This window comes from Vombatus ursinus, unplaced genomic scaffold, assembly GCF_900497805.2.
Source record: "Vombatus ursinus unplaced genomic scaffold, bare-nosed wombat genome assembly UNPS02014832.1, whole genome shotgun sequence".
Taxonomy (NCBI): domain Eukaryota; kingdom Metazoa; phylum Chordata; class Mammalia; order Diprotodontia; family Vombatidae; genus Vombatus; species Vombatus ursinus.
This window is the reverse complement of record NW_020954610.1, coordinates 44,353,027-44,368,872: the sequence shown is the minus strand read 5'-3', so window position 1 is coordinate 44,368,872 and position 15,846 is coordinate 44,353,027. Positions and strand designations below refer to the sequence as shown.

Here is a 15,846-nt window from a genome sequence, read left to right as displayed (position 1 = left end):
ATGGAGCCCTTTTTCATATAATTTTAAACCACCTACATGTGTTCTTTTATTTGTCTGGTGTTTGCACAACATACTTGTATCAACCTAAGTTTTGCTTGCTCAGAAAGAAAAATAATCTTTTTGAGTTGAGGAGTTGAAACCTCCAGTTCAGATTACAAATTTAAACTTACCTATCTTAATGAATTCTCTGTCTTATCTATCTTAAAGAATTATTCTACCTTTCAGTAAGATTTTTTGATAAGAAAATCTTTCACCTTTGTCAAGGATTATAAGTCTGAAAAGGGATCTCAGAGAGACTATCTGGGCAGAGGTTTAGATGATTTTAGAAATCCTCTCATTCCCTCATTTGTAAAGAATATAAAACAAAAGTGATTGGGCACAGCTTTCTGACATAAATACAGTATTTTACATGTAATTGTGTGGAATGATCTGTCAGATGCTAGGTTGACAACTAATCCAGAAATTTAAACTTGTACCTAAAGAAGTGTCCTTGAATCTATTCTTGTAACATGTTTTGGAGGCAGAACTCCACCTTGAATTCACCTGCAATTAAATACATTTTCATTCTAAGTCAACCTACTATTCAGGGGAGGTTTGTGAGTTGGGAATTGTACCAGGCACTATTTGCTTTGAAATATGAATTGTGTGGATTCATTGATGAGTATTCTGTTTTTTTTTTCAAGTCAAATGGGAATTAGAATATGAAAGTGAGTAATAGTAAGGAAATATAGTCAGATGGGACATGGTTTGGAAGGCCAATTTTCTGAAATTAAAAAAAATTTCTTCCATTTTGTTACTTCTTATTTTCTGTCTGATTTTTAAGCAATAGATAGATATAAATGCACACATGTACATATCACAATGGTCTAAGAAACCTCAATTCCTCCTTTGTAAAATAAATATGATAAAACCTAATCACTTGGAATAATAAGGATTTATCATAGTTATAACATTCAGCTCTTAGGGAAAGTGTAAATACTTAAGTACTACATAAGTACAAGATGAGATTGTTTCTCAAAATGGACATTCGGACAAAATTTTAACAAGAATGTTTAGAAAGTATTCTTTTCACAAGTCAAGTTTTAGTTGAAATTAAACACAATAAATTTAAAGTGTGTTGAAATATGTCTTTAAAGAATACATTATACTATCAGTGTTGAATTAAAATATGAAGAAAAAAACCTTACTTATTTCCAAAAGGTATCGATTCACGTTACTCCAGCTTTTACACCACCTTACCTTTTCCCAATTGGAGAGGTTGCTATCACATATACAGCAGTTGACAAGTCCAGAAACCAGGCCCGTTGTACATTCAATGTCAAGGTCATTGGTAAGTCCTCTTCAGAAATATTTGGATGAAGTTCTAAAAGCAACCTAGAATTTATTTCTCATTTCCCTCTTTACCTTGTAGTAATAAATCCTAGCCTTCCTGAAAACAAGACAAGCCACAATATTCATATCATATCATGAGATCATTAAAATTTACCATTCCTCTATGCTAGGTTGTTAAATGTTATATGGCTACTGTTTAAAAATTAAAGTTTTTGATTGGAAGGCTTTAAAAAGTATTTCTTGAAGTAATGTGATAACAAGACTAGGGTAGAAATCTATCTCTATCTTATAGGTTGTAGTTTTTGCTATCAACAGATAAAGTATAGGGTAGGGGATAGAGTAAGGAAGATTTGAGCTCAAATCCTATCTCTGACACATGGTAGTTGTGTGGCTAGGGGCAAGTCTCTTAACTTTCCAGGCAGCCAGACAACTTTCTTGGCATTACAAGTTAGAGAAGAATTGATGATTTGCTCTAGAAGAATGAATTCCCTTAATGAGAAATTTCCTATTTCCTACTGATGAATTCACTGGTTTGCCTTCACCACAACTTACGCAAATAAAAAACCTAAAAATTTTCATGAGCAATTAGTTCCTCATTAGTTATAATTCCAAGGCTTATTCTAAAATTTACATTTACATTTCAGCATGAAAAATGCATTGGTTTTGATTCATTGAAAAACAATCCATTGAAATTAGCTCAGAAATACGATTCTATGAAGTGCCTGCCAAAGTTCTTGTGTTTTCCATATGGAAAGAAAATTAGCTCCATAGTCATTAACTTGGAATGCAAATAAGTTTGCAACACATTTGAATACATAACTGGACACTGGCCCAACTTAAGATGTAGAAACCTGTAGTACAGATATTATACTTCTTCCATTCAGATAAATGGTTAGAGCAGTCTGCTTTGTAGAGCAGGGTAGACAGTTAAGCCAGAGCTTCTGCTGATCTTGGCCCAACCCTGACTTGATTGTTGGTGTCACTCACTGTTGCTAATTAGAGAAAGGGGATCTAGTACCTTGAACTTGTATTTCATTTCTAAAATGTTGAACCAACATGATTTTATTGGTTTTGGGGTTTTTGCATGGGGGGAAGGAAAGGATTGTGAATTTTTTAAAATGGCAAATTAGGTAGACCTTCTATGGAAGATTTAAAGGAAAATGTGAACAAATAACACACGAGATGAAAAGGCCAAGAAGTGTTATGGGTATATATATGGGTGCATCAGTAGTGAAGTACCCCTGCCAATTAGACTATGGATCCATCATAATCTCAGAGTATGAGCCTCTGAGTATTTCTGATAATTAATTGATTGACCCTTACTGCTTTCATGCACCACTGACTCATACCTGTTTGATATGCTTTAGGGACGTAGGCTCTGGTCTTAGGGAACCTTGGAAACAGAAGTCACTCAGGAGGGAAAATAACAGTATGCTAGGAAAGTATAGATTAGTTTCATTCATTCTGCTACTAATTGATTTAACTTGTTATTCATTAAATGTCTTTATTATGTTAATAGCTAAAAAAGTATCCCCTGGGAGGAGGTGAAGTAGTAATAAACATGGATGGAGTCATAAAGTTTAGTTACATAGTCATAAGTTCCAACTAATAATATTAAAAAATCACTAACCCAAGTATCTGCCCTTTTGGGGAAGTTAATGACTGACTCCTGACATAAAAATTGTCAATTATACTTAACCTTGCAGGTAAGGGATAAATGAAGAGCACTGGCCTTCAATCAGAGGACCTGGATTCATATCCCAGCTCTGATATTAACTACCTATGTGTCCTTGGGTGTATAACTGGAATCCTCTGAGCCTCACTTTCCTCATCTATAAAGTCAGGATGGTTGGACCAGTTGACCTTTAAGATCATGTGTAATCTCTAAATCTGGGATCTTAAATTGCTGAGAAGCAACATAAAGAAAAACTTCCTTAACAATTAGAGCTATCCAAAAATCAAATAGGCTGCCTGGAGAGATAGGAGCATCCCTGTTAGTAGTGTTCTCTGAGCAAAATTAGATGCCTGCTCACCATTTATGTTTCAGAGAGGATTCTTGTTCAGGTATAAGTAGACTTTGCAAACCCTTTCATTTGTCTGTGCTTCAATAACTCTGGATACTGACCTAAAGTGTTGAGGATGGAGGAAGGACCGTGAAACTAGATGGGGCCTGACAACAGGTAGCACCTGAAAGTCTTCTAGCAGCTTCAGAAATGCTGCAGCCCCACCCCCACCCCCACCCCCACCCCTGCAACCTATGCCAAAGCAATTGAAGAATCAGACAAACTGTCAATGCATAATTCATCCCATCTGTAGAGAGTTGATGCCAAAGATTCCCATCACTCTGTAAAGAAAATGAAAAATGAACCTTCCCCTCAAACCCCTCAATTTTTTTCTCTTCCCAAAAATTGTTCATCTAGTTATATATTTATCTGAACAGAGGGACAAAGGACCACATGATATGCCCTAGGGGGCTATCAATTAGCCCAAGCAGCCTGTGTGCTGTGACTTTGAGAGTCTAGAACTCCAGCAGTTGATTTGAAACAGAACACGTCAAAGTACCTGGGTTCAAATCTTGCCCGTGATGTTTGTTATCAGTGTGACCTTGGACGGGTTACTTACCATGTCTGGGCCTTAGTTTCCTCACCCTCAAGATGAGAAGTTGGCCTGTTAGGTAATATTTAGCTCTAGCTCTATGAGCCTATGATCTTATGATCCTTTGGTATTGTGAACATACAGTCTTCTGTGATCCAATAGTTAATAGTGGTATGATCCTGGGCAAGTCCCTTAAAGTCTCTGAGCATCACTTTCCTTAGCCATTAAAAATAGGAGGGGCAGATAGAAGATGCAGTGGATAAAGCACCAGCCCTGGAGTCAGGAAGACCTGAGTTCAAATCCGGCCTCAGACACTTACTAGCTGTGTGACCCTGGGCAAGTCACTTAACCCACATACAATATGGGGTGGGGAACCCTTATATTATCTACCTCCCAGGGCTGTCATGAAGAAAGCTCTTTGTAAATTCTAAAGCTCTATATAAATGTGATTTGGTTATTAATATTGCTATCTTTATGTACATTGGGCATTCTTATACTTACCTAATTACTTCCTTTAGGTGAATATTATATTTCCACCGTCAAGGCAGGCTGCACTGCCAAGGTACCTTTAGGCGGTCTCTCTTTCAGCAGATACATTGTGACCACCATGTGTCTGAGTAACTATAACTACATACAAAGAGAAAAATAGAACCCATTGTGTATATAATGATAGAGGGAATCTTTGTTTAAGGCACACGCAGGCTCCTATCCTTTCTTGTGGCTCTTCCACTGACTGTTTAGTTCAGAGCCTGTGGACAGCCCATTCAGTATTTAGTTTCTCTCTATGCTTTCATGTTCTTTAGATGTAGAACCGCCTGTCATTGATAGGTGCCGATCCCCACCTCCAATTCAGGGTCCCAAGAATGAATACGCAGCAACCTGGGATGAGCCTCAGTTCTCAGACAACTCAGGTAAGGAAACCATCATTAGGTTTTTTAATTAAAACACATTATTGTCTGTCTTAACACAGTAAACAAAAGTAGGAAATGGAAAGCAAATGGCAGTTGTTAGAGTCAACAACAACACCAAAGATGGAAAGACACTTTAATGCAATATGACACAGTAAAAAGACCACTGGCCTTAGAAGGAAGTCATTGGACTGGTTGTAGACCCAGACTTTCCAGTGATTTGCAATATCACTTTTGGGAATTTGCTTTACTTCCCTGGGCACACTATAGATAGATATAGATAGATAGATATGTGTGTATACATATATACACATATATGTACATATATATGTACACATACACATACACATATATACATATACATATATACGTACACACACATATAAAGAGATGGGACTAGATGATCTCTAATGCCTCCTCTTATTCTGTGATTTTTATAATGCCAACATTTTTCTAGGTAATGCAACATGAATGCCCACTTGTAGCTAACAGTCAGTGCAGAGGCAATATTTATTAAGTACCAACTATTTGCCAGGTAGTACGTGATGTGCTGCTGGGGATACAAGGGCAAAAATGAAACAAAATGTAAAAAAGGAGCTTACTTTCAATCAGGAAATATATTATGTGGATAGCTAATCTGTAAGTCACTGTTGGGTCCCAGTCTGTCTAAGGGTTTAGGGAAATTCCCCAGGAAGTCAGCTGTAGTAGGGGAGCTGAGGGTTTCTGTGTGCCAATAGACAATGTCTACATCCTATTACAGATGTAACATGGACTCCCTCCTTTGACAGGGAGTCCACAAGCACTTAGGGACATTAGAAAAGATTTCATGTAGAAGAAGATATTTGAACTGAGTCATGAGGGGAACTAGGCATGTCCAGAAGCAGAGTTGAGGAGGTGCATGCCAGCCACATGGCAGACATGATCAGGCTAGGAAGAAGCATAAGGATGTTTCATTAGAAAAAGAAAAGGGCTGGTCATGTAGCTTGAAGAAGAGATAATCAATGGACAGACAGACCATGGAGCCCCCAGGAGCATTTTAACATCAAGAGACCAAGAAAAGTTTCCAGCACATTACAGAGATCCCTTGTGGACAGTTTAAGGGAGGATCTGAATGATGAATAGACGCAGTTTAATTGTAAAGTGGAACATTGGGGAAAATCTGCATGTAGTTGAGATTGTAGATCTATTTAAAATCAGCATGGACATAGTGAACTTGTAGTCAAGACCTGGTTTCAAATCCTGCCTCAGACAGTTACTACTTGTGTGACCCTGGACAAGTCATTAAATTATCTTAGCCTTAAGTCCTCATCTATATAATGAAGGGTTTGGACTAAATGGCGTCTAAAGTCCTTTCCAACATGAAATCTTAGCATTTCTGATCATTGATAATACCTATCCATGCTGCTTTCCAGGAACTAGTATATAAGTGGGTAAATTATTGAATATCTGAGAAAATGTACACTCCTTAAGGGCAGCAATTGGGCAATAGACTTGTACTTTTCTATAACCACTGAACTGCCTAACAGTGCTATGTGCTAGCCTGTACTTAATACATATGCAATGGGAAGATGTATAATGAACCAAAGAATGTAACATAACAATAACAAAATGAGTAAATTTCCATTGTTTTGATGCTGTGCATAATCTTCAAGTCAATCTTTAGGTCCTATAGCCCAATAGGAAAATGAGACAGACAATATTTTCCATGGTGGGTGTTAAGCAAAAAACAGTAAATCCTAAACCTTTCCAACTCTTGCTCATCTTTGTTGTTTTTAGGAACTTTACTGAGCATCACTAGAAGTCATTCCCCAGGAGATCTCTTTCCCCAAGGAAGGACCACAGTACAATATACAGCCACCGATCCTTCTGGCAACAACAGGACATGTGAGATTTATGTTATCATCAAAGGTATATATGCTTCTTAGAGTTATGACCTGGCCCTGCAAGGTGTCAAGTCAACAAACATTTATTAAGCATCTTCTATATGTTGGGCACTTTTCTAAACATTGAAGATGCCCCCCACCCCAAAAAAAGTTCCTACTTTCAAAGAACTTGCAGTCTAATATGGGAGACAACATTTAAATTATTATGTAAAAAAAAACAACCCTATATAGAAGACAGATTGGAAATAATCAATAGAGGGAAGGCACTAGAAATAAGAAGATATGGGACAACTTTCCTATAGAAGAGACTTTAGCTAAGACTTGAAGGAAACCAGGAGGCCAAGATGATGAGGGAGAGAGTTCCAGGTATAGGTGACAGCCAGCAAAAATACCAGTCTTCTAAGGAGCGTCATGTTCAAGAAACAGTAAGGAGGCCAATGACACTAGATAGTATGGTACATGAAGGGTAGTAAGGTATAAAAAGACAAAGAAGGGGTCAAATTATGAAAGGCTTTAAAAGCACATAGATTTTATGTATGATCCTGGAGGTGTTAGGGAGCCACTGGAGTTTGTTGAAAGGAAGGGCAAAATGATCAGATCTGTGCTTTAGGAAGACCAATTTGTCAATTGAGTGGAAAATGGAGTGAATGTAGTTTGTATTTGGGTCAGGGCTGCTTTTTCATCAGGAATGCCTCGAATTCTTCTATTTCTTTAAATATTCATTTTTCTCCATAGGATTATACTTAGTTTTGCTGGGTAGGTTATTCTGGGTTGTAATTCTAATTCTTTTTTCCTTCTGGAATATCATATTCCAAGCCTTCTGCTCCTTTATCATGATAGCTGCTAGATCTTATATGATTAAGACAACTACAGTTTTGAACAGTTTCTTTCTGGCTGCTTTCAGGATTTTCTCCTTGACATGGGAGCTCTGGAATTTGGTTATAATACTCTTGGAAGTTTTCATTTTGGGATCTCTTTCAGGAGGTGATCAGCGGATTCTTTCAATTTCTATTCTGTCTTCTGATTCTAAAACTACTAGGGTAGTTTTCCTTTATAATTTCTTGAAATGTCATGTCTAAGCAGATACCCTTTTTGCTCATTTTTTGTTCATGGTTTTCAGGCTTTTTTGTACTGTTGTTTTCACAGTTTGTTCTAGGGGTTCTGTAAGTTTTTGATGTTTCTAAGTTAGTGGTATCCTGGGAAGAACTGTCATCACTGCTCTCTTGTGCTGCACTCTGGTCTTTTTCCAGGAAAGTTCTCTGATCCCTTGCAGCCCCAAGTACTCCTCTCTACCCTGAAACTGTGACCGTCCTATGCAATACGCCATGCCTCTACCCAATTCCAGCATGGTGGTCCCTTGTAATCTTTTTTTGATCAGAGGTCCCCTTACCATCTCTGGGCAGTGGAGCTGCCAGTAGGTACTGCTGCTACTAATGCCACTGCTATCTCCAAGGTCTCCCACAGCCACATTGCACTCCCAGCCAGCCCCTACCCCAGTGCAACAGATTTCTCCTTCTACCTCTAAAGTTGTTTTGGACTGAAAAATGTTTCACCCTGATGTTTTGTTGATTATGCCACTCCAGAATTCCATTTGAGGTATTACTTTAAAGTTATTTGAAGGAGAAAGTTAAGACAGTTCACTGGAAAGCTCTCTTTCATCTGCCATCTTGGCTCTACCCATCAGGGTTGCTTGGAACTCTGCTTTTTCCACTCTGTAAAAAAATGAGCAGGAGCAGCTAGGTGGTGCAGTGGATAGAGCACCGGCCCTGAAGTCAGGAGGACCTGGGTTCAAATCCAGCCTCAGACCAAACACTTAACACTTACTAGCTGTGTGACTCTGAGCAAGTCACTTAACCCCAATTGCCTAAAAAAATTGAGCAAGAAAGAGTATTTTTTAAAGCAAAATATTGACACTGTTCATATCTAGATTTCTGATACTCCTTGCCATCAGATGCCTTTCATAAACATTTCATCAAATATTCTCTCATGGAACTACATATTCCATCACATATACATATACATATACATACACATATACATATACAGATACACAGTCTCATATTCTTATTATCATGATCTTTATTTGAGGCGGGGAGGAGGGTAGGTTTGACAGATCCTGAAAATTTCATTTCTCTGCCATAGAGTTTTGTCCAGATTGTTTTCAATTTTAATGAGGAAATGGCAGCAGCAGCCCTATCAACCTAGGAGTCCTTGTAGCTTTCCCTAAACATAAAAACATACTAAGCTACTTTTTAGTAGCATTTGCAAAACATTTTTTCTACCTTTAACTCTAAGAGTTCAATGGGAGCCTTTTTTAGGAGTAGGAAAATAAGAAGGTAACCTCCCTTTGAAAAGCTCAGACCCAGCATTTAGACTTAGACTTTGTAAACCTTACAGTATCATAAGGAAGAGTAAAAGGAGAAATAACAGTAGTGACAGTTGCTGTATCACTGCATATTTTAGAATGTTATCTCCTTGAGGACTGGGACTGTGTTTTGCCTTTCTTTGTCTCTCCAGCTACAGTTCGTGGCACATATTAGGTGTTTGATAAGCACTTGTTGAGTGATTGTTGGTTGTATTTAATTAGCATATATTTTTGCATAGGTTCTCCCTGTGAGGTTCCATTCACTCCTGTTAATGGAGATTTTATATGTACCAATGATAGTGTTGGTATTAATTGCACACTAAGCTGCCTAGAAGGCTATGATTTTACAGAAGGATCTGCGGAAAAATATTACTGCGCTTATAAAGATGGAATCTGGAGACCCCCATATTCTACAGAATGGCCAGACTGCGCAGGTAAGTTTACTTTGGATTAATTTCTCTCATGATAAAAATGTGTTTCTAGAGTATTTGGAAATATGTATTTAGAGAAATGTTATTTTTCTCTAAGAATCAATGTTGATGGATGTGAAGGGACCCTGGAGGTTAAAGCCAAGATCGGAAATAGGAAAGGTAGGCCATGGCTCTTAGGCATAAAACACAAGGGCTGCGATGAGGGACACTTTTAATATTACTTTTTTATAAATGCATTTACTTTTGTGACTCCTCTCCATTATACACAGGTATTTGTTTTATGATTATATGGGTATTTGTTTTGTGATAAATATGCTTGCTTAAGCAAGTCACATAACCTTTCAATGCTCCCAGAAACTCTAAGACTATGAATTATGGAATAATTGTCAATCTGCATTGGTAATGGAAATTTCCCCATTGGGAGTGCTCTATACCTACCTAGTTTAAAAAAAAAAATTTTTTTTTTGCCCGTGTTCTAGTGAAGGCTCAAAACCCCTGGTAGATAGTAATAGATATGGGATACAATTTTCAAACCTCCCCTAAGGCATAGAGATGCTTCAGTACGTCTCAACTTCTAATCCCATTGGCACTAATGAAAAGGATGCCCTGTGCCATTAATGAACCTGCTGCTCAGTCTAAGGGTCTGTACCCATTCCCTTTCCGTTAAGGGGATCATCTGCCCCTTCCTCTACCAATGTACATGAGCTCTTATGGTGTTCAGATGGGGGATCCTGACCGCCTAGAAGAGGGATTAGACTTTTTCTCACGCTTGTTGGCTTGTTAATAACCCCCACCTCCCTTACCCTCCAACCAGTTCTTCAAGGATGATTTCCTTAAAGCTTAAGTTTGGGATCTCATGTGAAGTTCTCCCCAAAGGAAGAAATAGAAAGGTACTCAATGTACAATATACATCAGGTAAAGAACAGGTTTATTTCCTGCACACAAAAAGAACATATCACAAAAAAAAAAAAAACAACCAACCCATATACATATGCATTGACAGAAAGACATAAACAAATGGAAGTTTAACTACTGTTACACTCTGCGAGAAAGTTGATTCTAAAACCTCATCAGAATATAAAGCAATTTGTAGGACAGCTGGTCAGGCATTTCAAATTTCACCTCAGTTCTGCACTGTGTTTCTCAAAATCCATGTCTTCTGACAATCTGTGCCATGGATTGGGTTCATCCTCAGGCCAGTGGTCATCTGCTTCAAGAACAATGAAATAGTTGTTAGGGACTCCTCCCAAACTGCAGCCACCCTCAACAGAAGAGCCAAGGTCTCTCAATCTCTTGAACATACAAAGCCCAGATGCACCCAGGGTCAAGACACATTCATTTAAGACAAGTAAAGCATAAACACAGAAGAAGCAACCCCAAATCCAAGATCAGGCTTCCTTAAGGCAGGTCATGGACTTTAGCTGCCTTGTATTCATAGTCAGGGGTAACCAGAGTAGGGGGACTAATTTACTATAATTTCTCCCTTTCTGTATAAATGTACTTTAAATATAAATAATCGTAAGCAGATATCATAATTTTACTTTGAAATAAAAATTTTTAACCTACTCTCTCTAGGATGTGTTAATGCATTTCATCAATCAACACAGCTTGGTCCTTTGAGTTATTCTTAAATCCTGGTCCTTCTTTAAGCAGGTCATTATCTTTTTGGGTCATCTTTTCTTATCTATAAAATGAGACCAAGAATCTATGTCTATGACAGCAAGAAAATCAGTAGTCTTCTCCATAGAAGTGAGATATAAGTTGAAATTTTCAATCTTAAATTCTCTCCTATTAGCTCTGCCCTGGGCTAATAGAATGTTATTGACCATACCACTCATTGCCTCACAAGCAGTAGCTTCGGTATTGTAGTTGCAGAATTTACCTCTTAATTACAGACTCATAGAATTCAAAATTGGAAAAAAATCTGTACCTGAAGTATGAATCCTCTCTAAGATATTCTCAACAAGAAGAAATCCAACCTCACTGAGGAACATCAGTGACTAAGAATTTTCTAACTCCCATGGTAGTCCATTCCATTTTGGGATAGCTCCAATTAATAGGAAACTCTTTCTTATATTGAGACAAAAATCTACAACTTCCCTTTATTATTGTTCTGTCTTCTGAGGCCTACAGAATGAGTCCAGCCCTCTTACAAAAAACTATTTGGTGGCATCCTTTTGAATATATCCACATAAAATAGGAGGATAAGATTTCTTCAACTCAGAAATTACCAGTCTGGAAAGAAGATTGTCTTGCATGGTGTTAGGAAAAATAATATTTATGATCCATTCTTTGCTTGTTACACAATTCAAGGAGATATATTATGAAATTATGAAACCTGCAGAGCTTTGTTTCTGATAACTACTAGAAGTATTTATGACATTGGGAGGTTGAAACTATTGGGCTTTGGAAATCAAACTCTTATCACTGGGTAGCTGTGCAATTTAGCTTTTCCTCTTTGTTTACTTCCTAAGAAGCAGGAATGCTTCTTAAGTGGCATCTCTGGTTTTTGTAATGAACAATGTGAGAAATGAAGCATTCAGGTCAAGTCATTTTGCATAAACTTCTCCATATCAGAGGTCATCTGAAGTTAAAACCCTTCCATTACAAAATCACTGATCAACAAAAACTGCTTTCTCCCTACATTTTCTAGTCAATCGCTTTGCAAATCATGGATTCAAATCCTTTGAGATGCTCTACAAAACAACATGCTGTGATAACAATGATCTCCTCAAAAACTTTTCTAAAGCTTTTGAGACTACTCTTGGTGAAATGGTAGGTTAGTAGTATTCTTTTATTTTTTTTTCTTTTAGTTGTTTGAAGGATGTTATTGAGACTTTTTTTCATAATAAAGTTTTCTGAGTTTTGCTTAGTAATCTACATCTTCAATAATTGCTCTGAAATCCTATTTTTCTGAGTTTCCCTCTCTTCAGTTGTGCTGTCTGTCATCAAGCATAAGTTTTATTCATGAGTACTGAATTCCAGGACTTACCTTCATTCATTCACTCCATAGTCATTTGTTAAGTGCTTGTTATGGGCCAGGCATTGTGCTAGGCACTGGAGATACAAAGAAAAAAAAATTACATAGTCCCTCAACAAGCTTATATTCTGTTGTAGTAGAGAGAGAGGCAACAATATGAAAACAGAAGAGTAAATACTATGTATGTAAAGTATATGTAGTTTCCAGGGTGATAATTCTAAGGGGGCACTAGCAACTAGAAGGATCAGATTAGGTTTCCTGGAAGAAGTGATGTTTTATGAAATGGTTTACTTAAAACCTATGGACACATGCACCCTAATTTAATAAATTAGAGTGGGAAGTTTGAGGCAAAGTCATTTACATGTTTATATGTGTGTATTTACATACATATATAATATTTTTAATTGAAAAAATGCTGCAACCCCTGAAGGTTTTTTTTTTATTTTTCTCATGAAAATCAACTTGCTTGGACATTCTGTAGATCCTAAGTTCTCATTTAAAACAATATCACTGCTTCAGGAAAAAAGAGAGAGAGAGAGAGAGACAGACAGAGAGAGAAAGAGAGAGAGAGAGAGACAGAGAGAGAGAGAGAGCTAGACTCTCCAGGAGCAGCTAGGTGGTGCAGTGGATAAAGTGCCAGGCCTGGAGTCAGGAAAACTCATCTTCCTAAGTTCAAATTTGAACTCAGGCACTATCTGGATGACCCTGGGCAAGTTACTTAACCCTGTTTGCCTCAGTTTTCTCATCTGGACAATGAACTGGAGAAGGAAATGGCAAATCACTCCAGTATATCTACCAAAGAAAACACTAAATGGGGTCACAAAGAGTCTGACACAACTGAAATGACTGAACAACAACAAAATCTCTCCAACTATATTTTAAGCTAGTGGAGGGCAGGAATAATTTCTCACATATATCTTCCACAGCATTGTAGACGTATTTGATAAATTCTTATCAGTTTAGTTTTAGAGTCTATATAAAATGTGTCCAAAAAAGAGATGAAAAGTTACTATTATTCTTGAATTTATGAAGAAAAAAATTAATCAACAGAATCTTTGGAGACTAAATTAGTACCTATTTGCAGTTGAGAAAGCAGTGGTGTAACTCTTAAAAATCTTAAACATCACCAGTACACGCTAGAAATTAAGTAGCACAAACACTGATGGAACGCTCTTTCTCCCCATCTCTGTCTTCTGCATTCCTTCAAGACTCAATTTAAATCCCGTTTTCTACAGAAGACCTTTCCTGTCACTCCCACCCCACCCCACTTCTAGTGCCTTCCCTCTGAAATTGCCTCCAATTTACCCCATATATCTCTTACCAGTACATAGATGTTTTAGTGTTCATTTCTCCTATTAAAATGTGAACTCCTTATGGGCTGGGTCTGGTTTGCCTTTTATTGTATGCCCCCAGTGACTGGCATATAGTAAGTCCTTAATGAATGCTTGTTGACTGACTAATTCAGGCTTTAAAAGTATATGCAGAAACCATAAGCAGTTGGGGTGGAGGGAGGAGAGGGTTTAAATTATTGTTTGTCAGTCACAGCTCCAAGAAGATTAAATTGTAAGAGGTTGAATGTATGAAACAGAGTATAAAGATATAGAAAAGGTAGTTTGATTTTGTGATTGGATTTACAACTTCTTCATTTGGGACTTTTAGGTGCCATCGTTTTGTAATGATGCTGATGATATTGACTGCAGACTGGAGGACCGGACACAAAAGCAGTGCCTAGAGTATAATTATGACTACGAAAATGGCTTTGCGATTGGTAATTAAACATCATAATTCTACATGATCTATTCAATATCACTAGTTTTTAGATATGATTCATAGCAGGAAAAATATTAGCAAAGAAGTTAGGCATGCTATGTGATTCATTTAAGAAATATTTATTGAGTATAAAATTAGAAAGTATAGAGATCATTAGGGAAATCTGAAAACTCTACTATATAATTTAATACTAAACAGATTAAATATATTATCTAAAGATCTTTAAGAAGCAAAAAATAAGACATGTTATGATTATCAAATTATGTGGGTTAGAGTAGATAACCATTAGGAAATGAAATACAATCTCTTTGGACCCAAGATTAATTTTTTAATCATAAGAAGGCATCCTTGAAAATATAGCCTGGATTCAGTGTGGTGATACATGCCTGTAATTCCTGCTACTGAAGAAGCTAAGGCTAATGGCTCTCTTTTGAGGTCAGGAGTTCTGAGCTGCAGTGAGCAAAATAGCCTTTATCAACATTTAATTAAATTATATTTTCTTTGAAAGCAAAATTTCATTTCATACTCTTTTGTTCTCTCTTTTTTATTTTTTTCTTTCCTTTCCCTCTCCTCTCTCTTCTTTTTTTCCTTCCTTCTAAGAAAGAACCAATCTGAATGGAAAAGATAATTCTCCAGTTCTAACGTATTTCTCTAACTTGGGCTAAGCTGATCAAGTGTCCACTAAATCTGGCACCAATGTAGCAAACTTCAAGCACAAGAGGAATGAGGGAAGGGTGAATAGGACCAGGATAAGTAAAAAAGGCTCATCGGTGGCTGTTGCACTTCCAGCCCTTGAGATAGGGAGACCCAGTCTCAAACAAAGCAAAGAACTCCAAAATAGCCTTTATCAATATTTTATTTGAATTATAATATTTTCTTTGAAAGCAAAGCTTATTTTCATTCTCTTTTGTTCTCTTTTACTTTTTCTTTTTCCCTATCTATTCTTTCTCTTCTTTCTTTCCTTCCTTCTAAAGGAAAAAACCAATGTGAATGGAAAATTACTTCTCCAATTCTGATATATTTCTCTAATTTGAACTCTACAAATTCATATAAGTTGTAATAATTCAACGAGGGCTATTCTGAAATTCACCTTTATACTATTTCCAGGAAAAAAAAGAGGGAGCTGACAAGCAAATTAATAGCATAGATAAAATGTCAGTACTGTTTATCCTGCTTTACCATTATAAGAAAACTGCTTACAATTGTGCATATAAATCTTTGTGTCTGGTGGTTAGTACTTAGCCTTATCTATTCATTAAAGTAGTCCCCTTCCCATCTCTAGTTTTCAAACATTTTAGCATTCATTTGAAAATTCTTTTATGTCAGGGGTACTCAACTTTCATATGAGGAAGACCTACATTTAATTATTAGCTTTAAGGCCAGACATCTTGGAAAGTAACTAGGCTTAGTACTAGCTATGCCTCATTCCTTACTATGGGTGGGAGAAGAGAGACAAAGATGGAGACAGAGAAACATAGAAGGAGGCAGAGAGGGGAGAGGGGGAGACCTAAAAGACTCTGATGTGGGATTTTAACTCAGGTCTAATTTATCTGGCGCAATATAACACTACCATAGACTTATA

General features: G+C 37.1%; 1 protein-coding gene across 1 annotated transcript in view; it reads left to right on the top strand.

The window, feature by feature from the left end:
* The window catches only part of SVEP1 (sushi, von Willebrand factor type A, EGF and pentraxin domain containing 1), a 318,257-nt gene that overhangs the window by 169,196 nt on the left and 133,215 nt on the right, over positions 1-15,846 (top strand). Inside the window, exons 9-14 of the mRNA XM_027839092.1 lie at positions 1,201-1,330; positions 4,731-4,838; positions 6,612-6,743; positions 9,323-9,517; positions 12,168-12,289; positions 14,154-14,262. Of these exons, the coding sequence (XP_027694893.1) occupies positions 1,201-1,330; positions 4,731-4,838; positions 6,612-6,743; positions 9,323-9,517; positions 12,168-12,289; positions 14,154-14,262 (796 nt within the window). The remainder of the gene's footprint in view (positions 1-1,200; positions 1,331-4,730; positions 4,839-6,611; positions 6,744-9,322; positions 9,518-12,167; positions 12,290-14,153; positions 14,263-15,846) is intronic.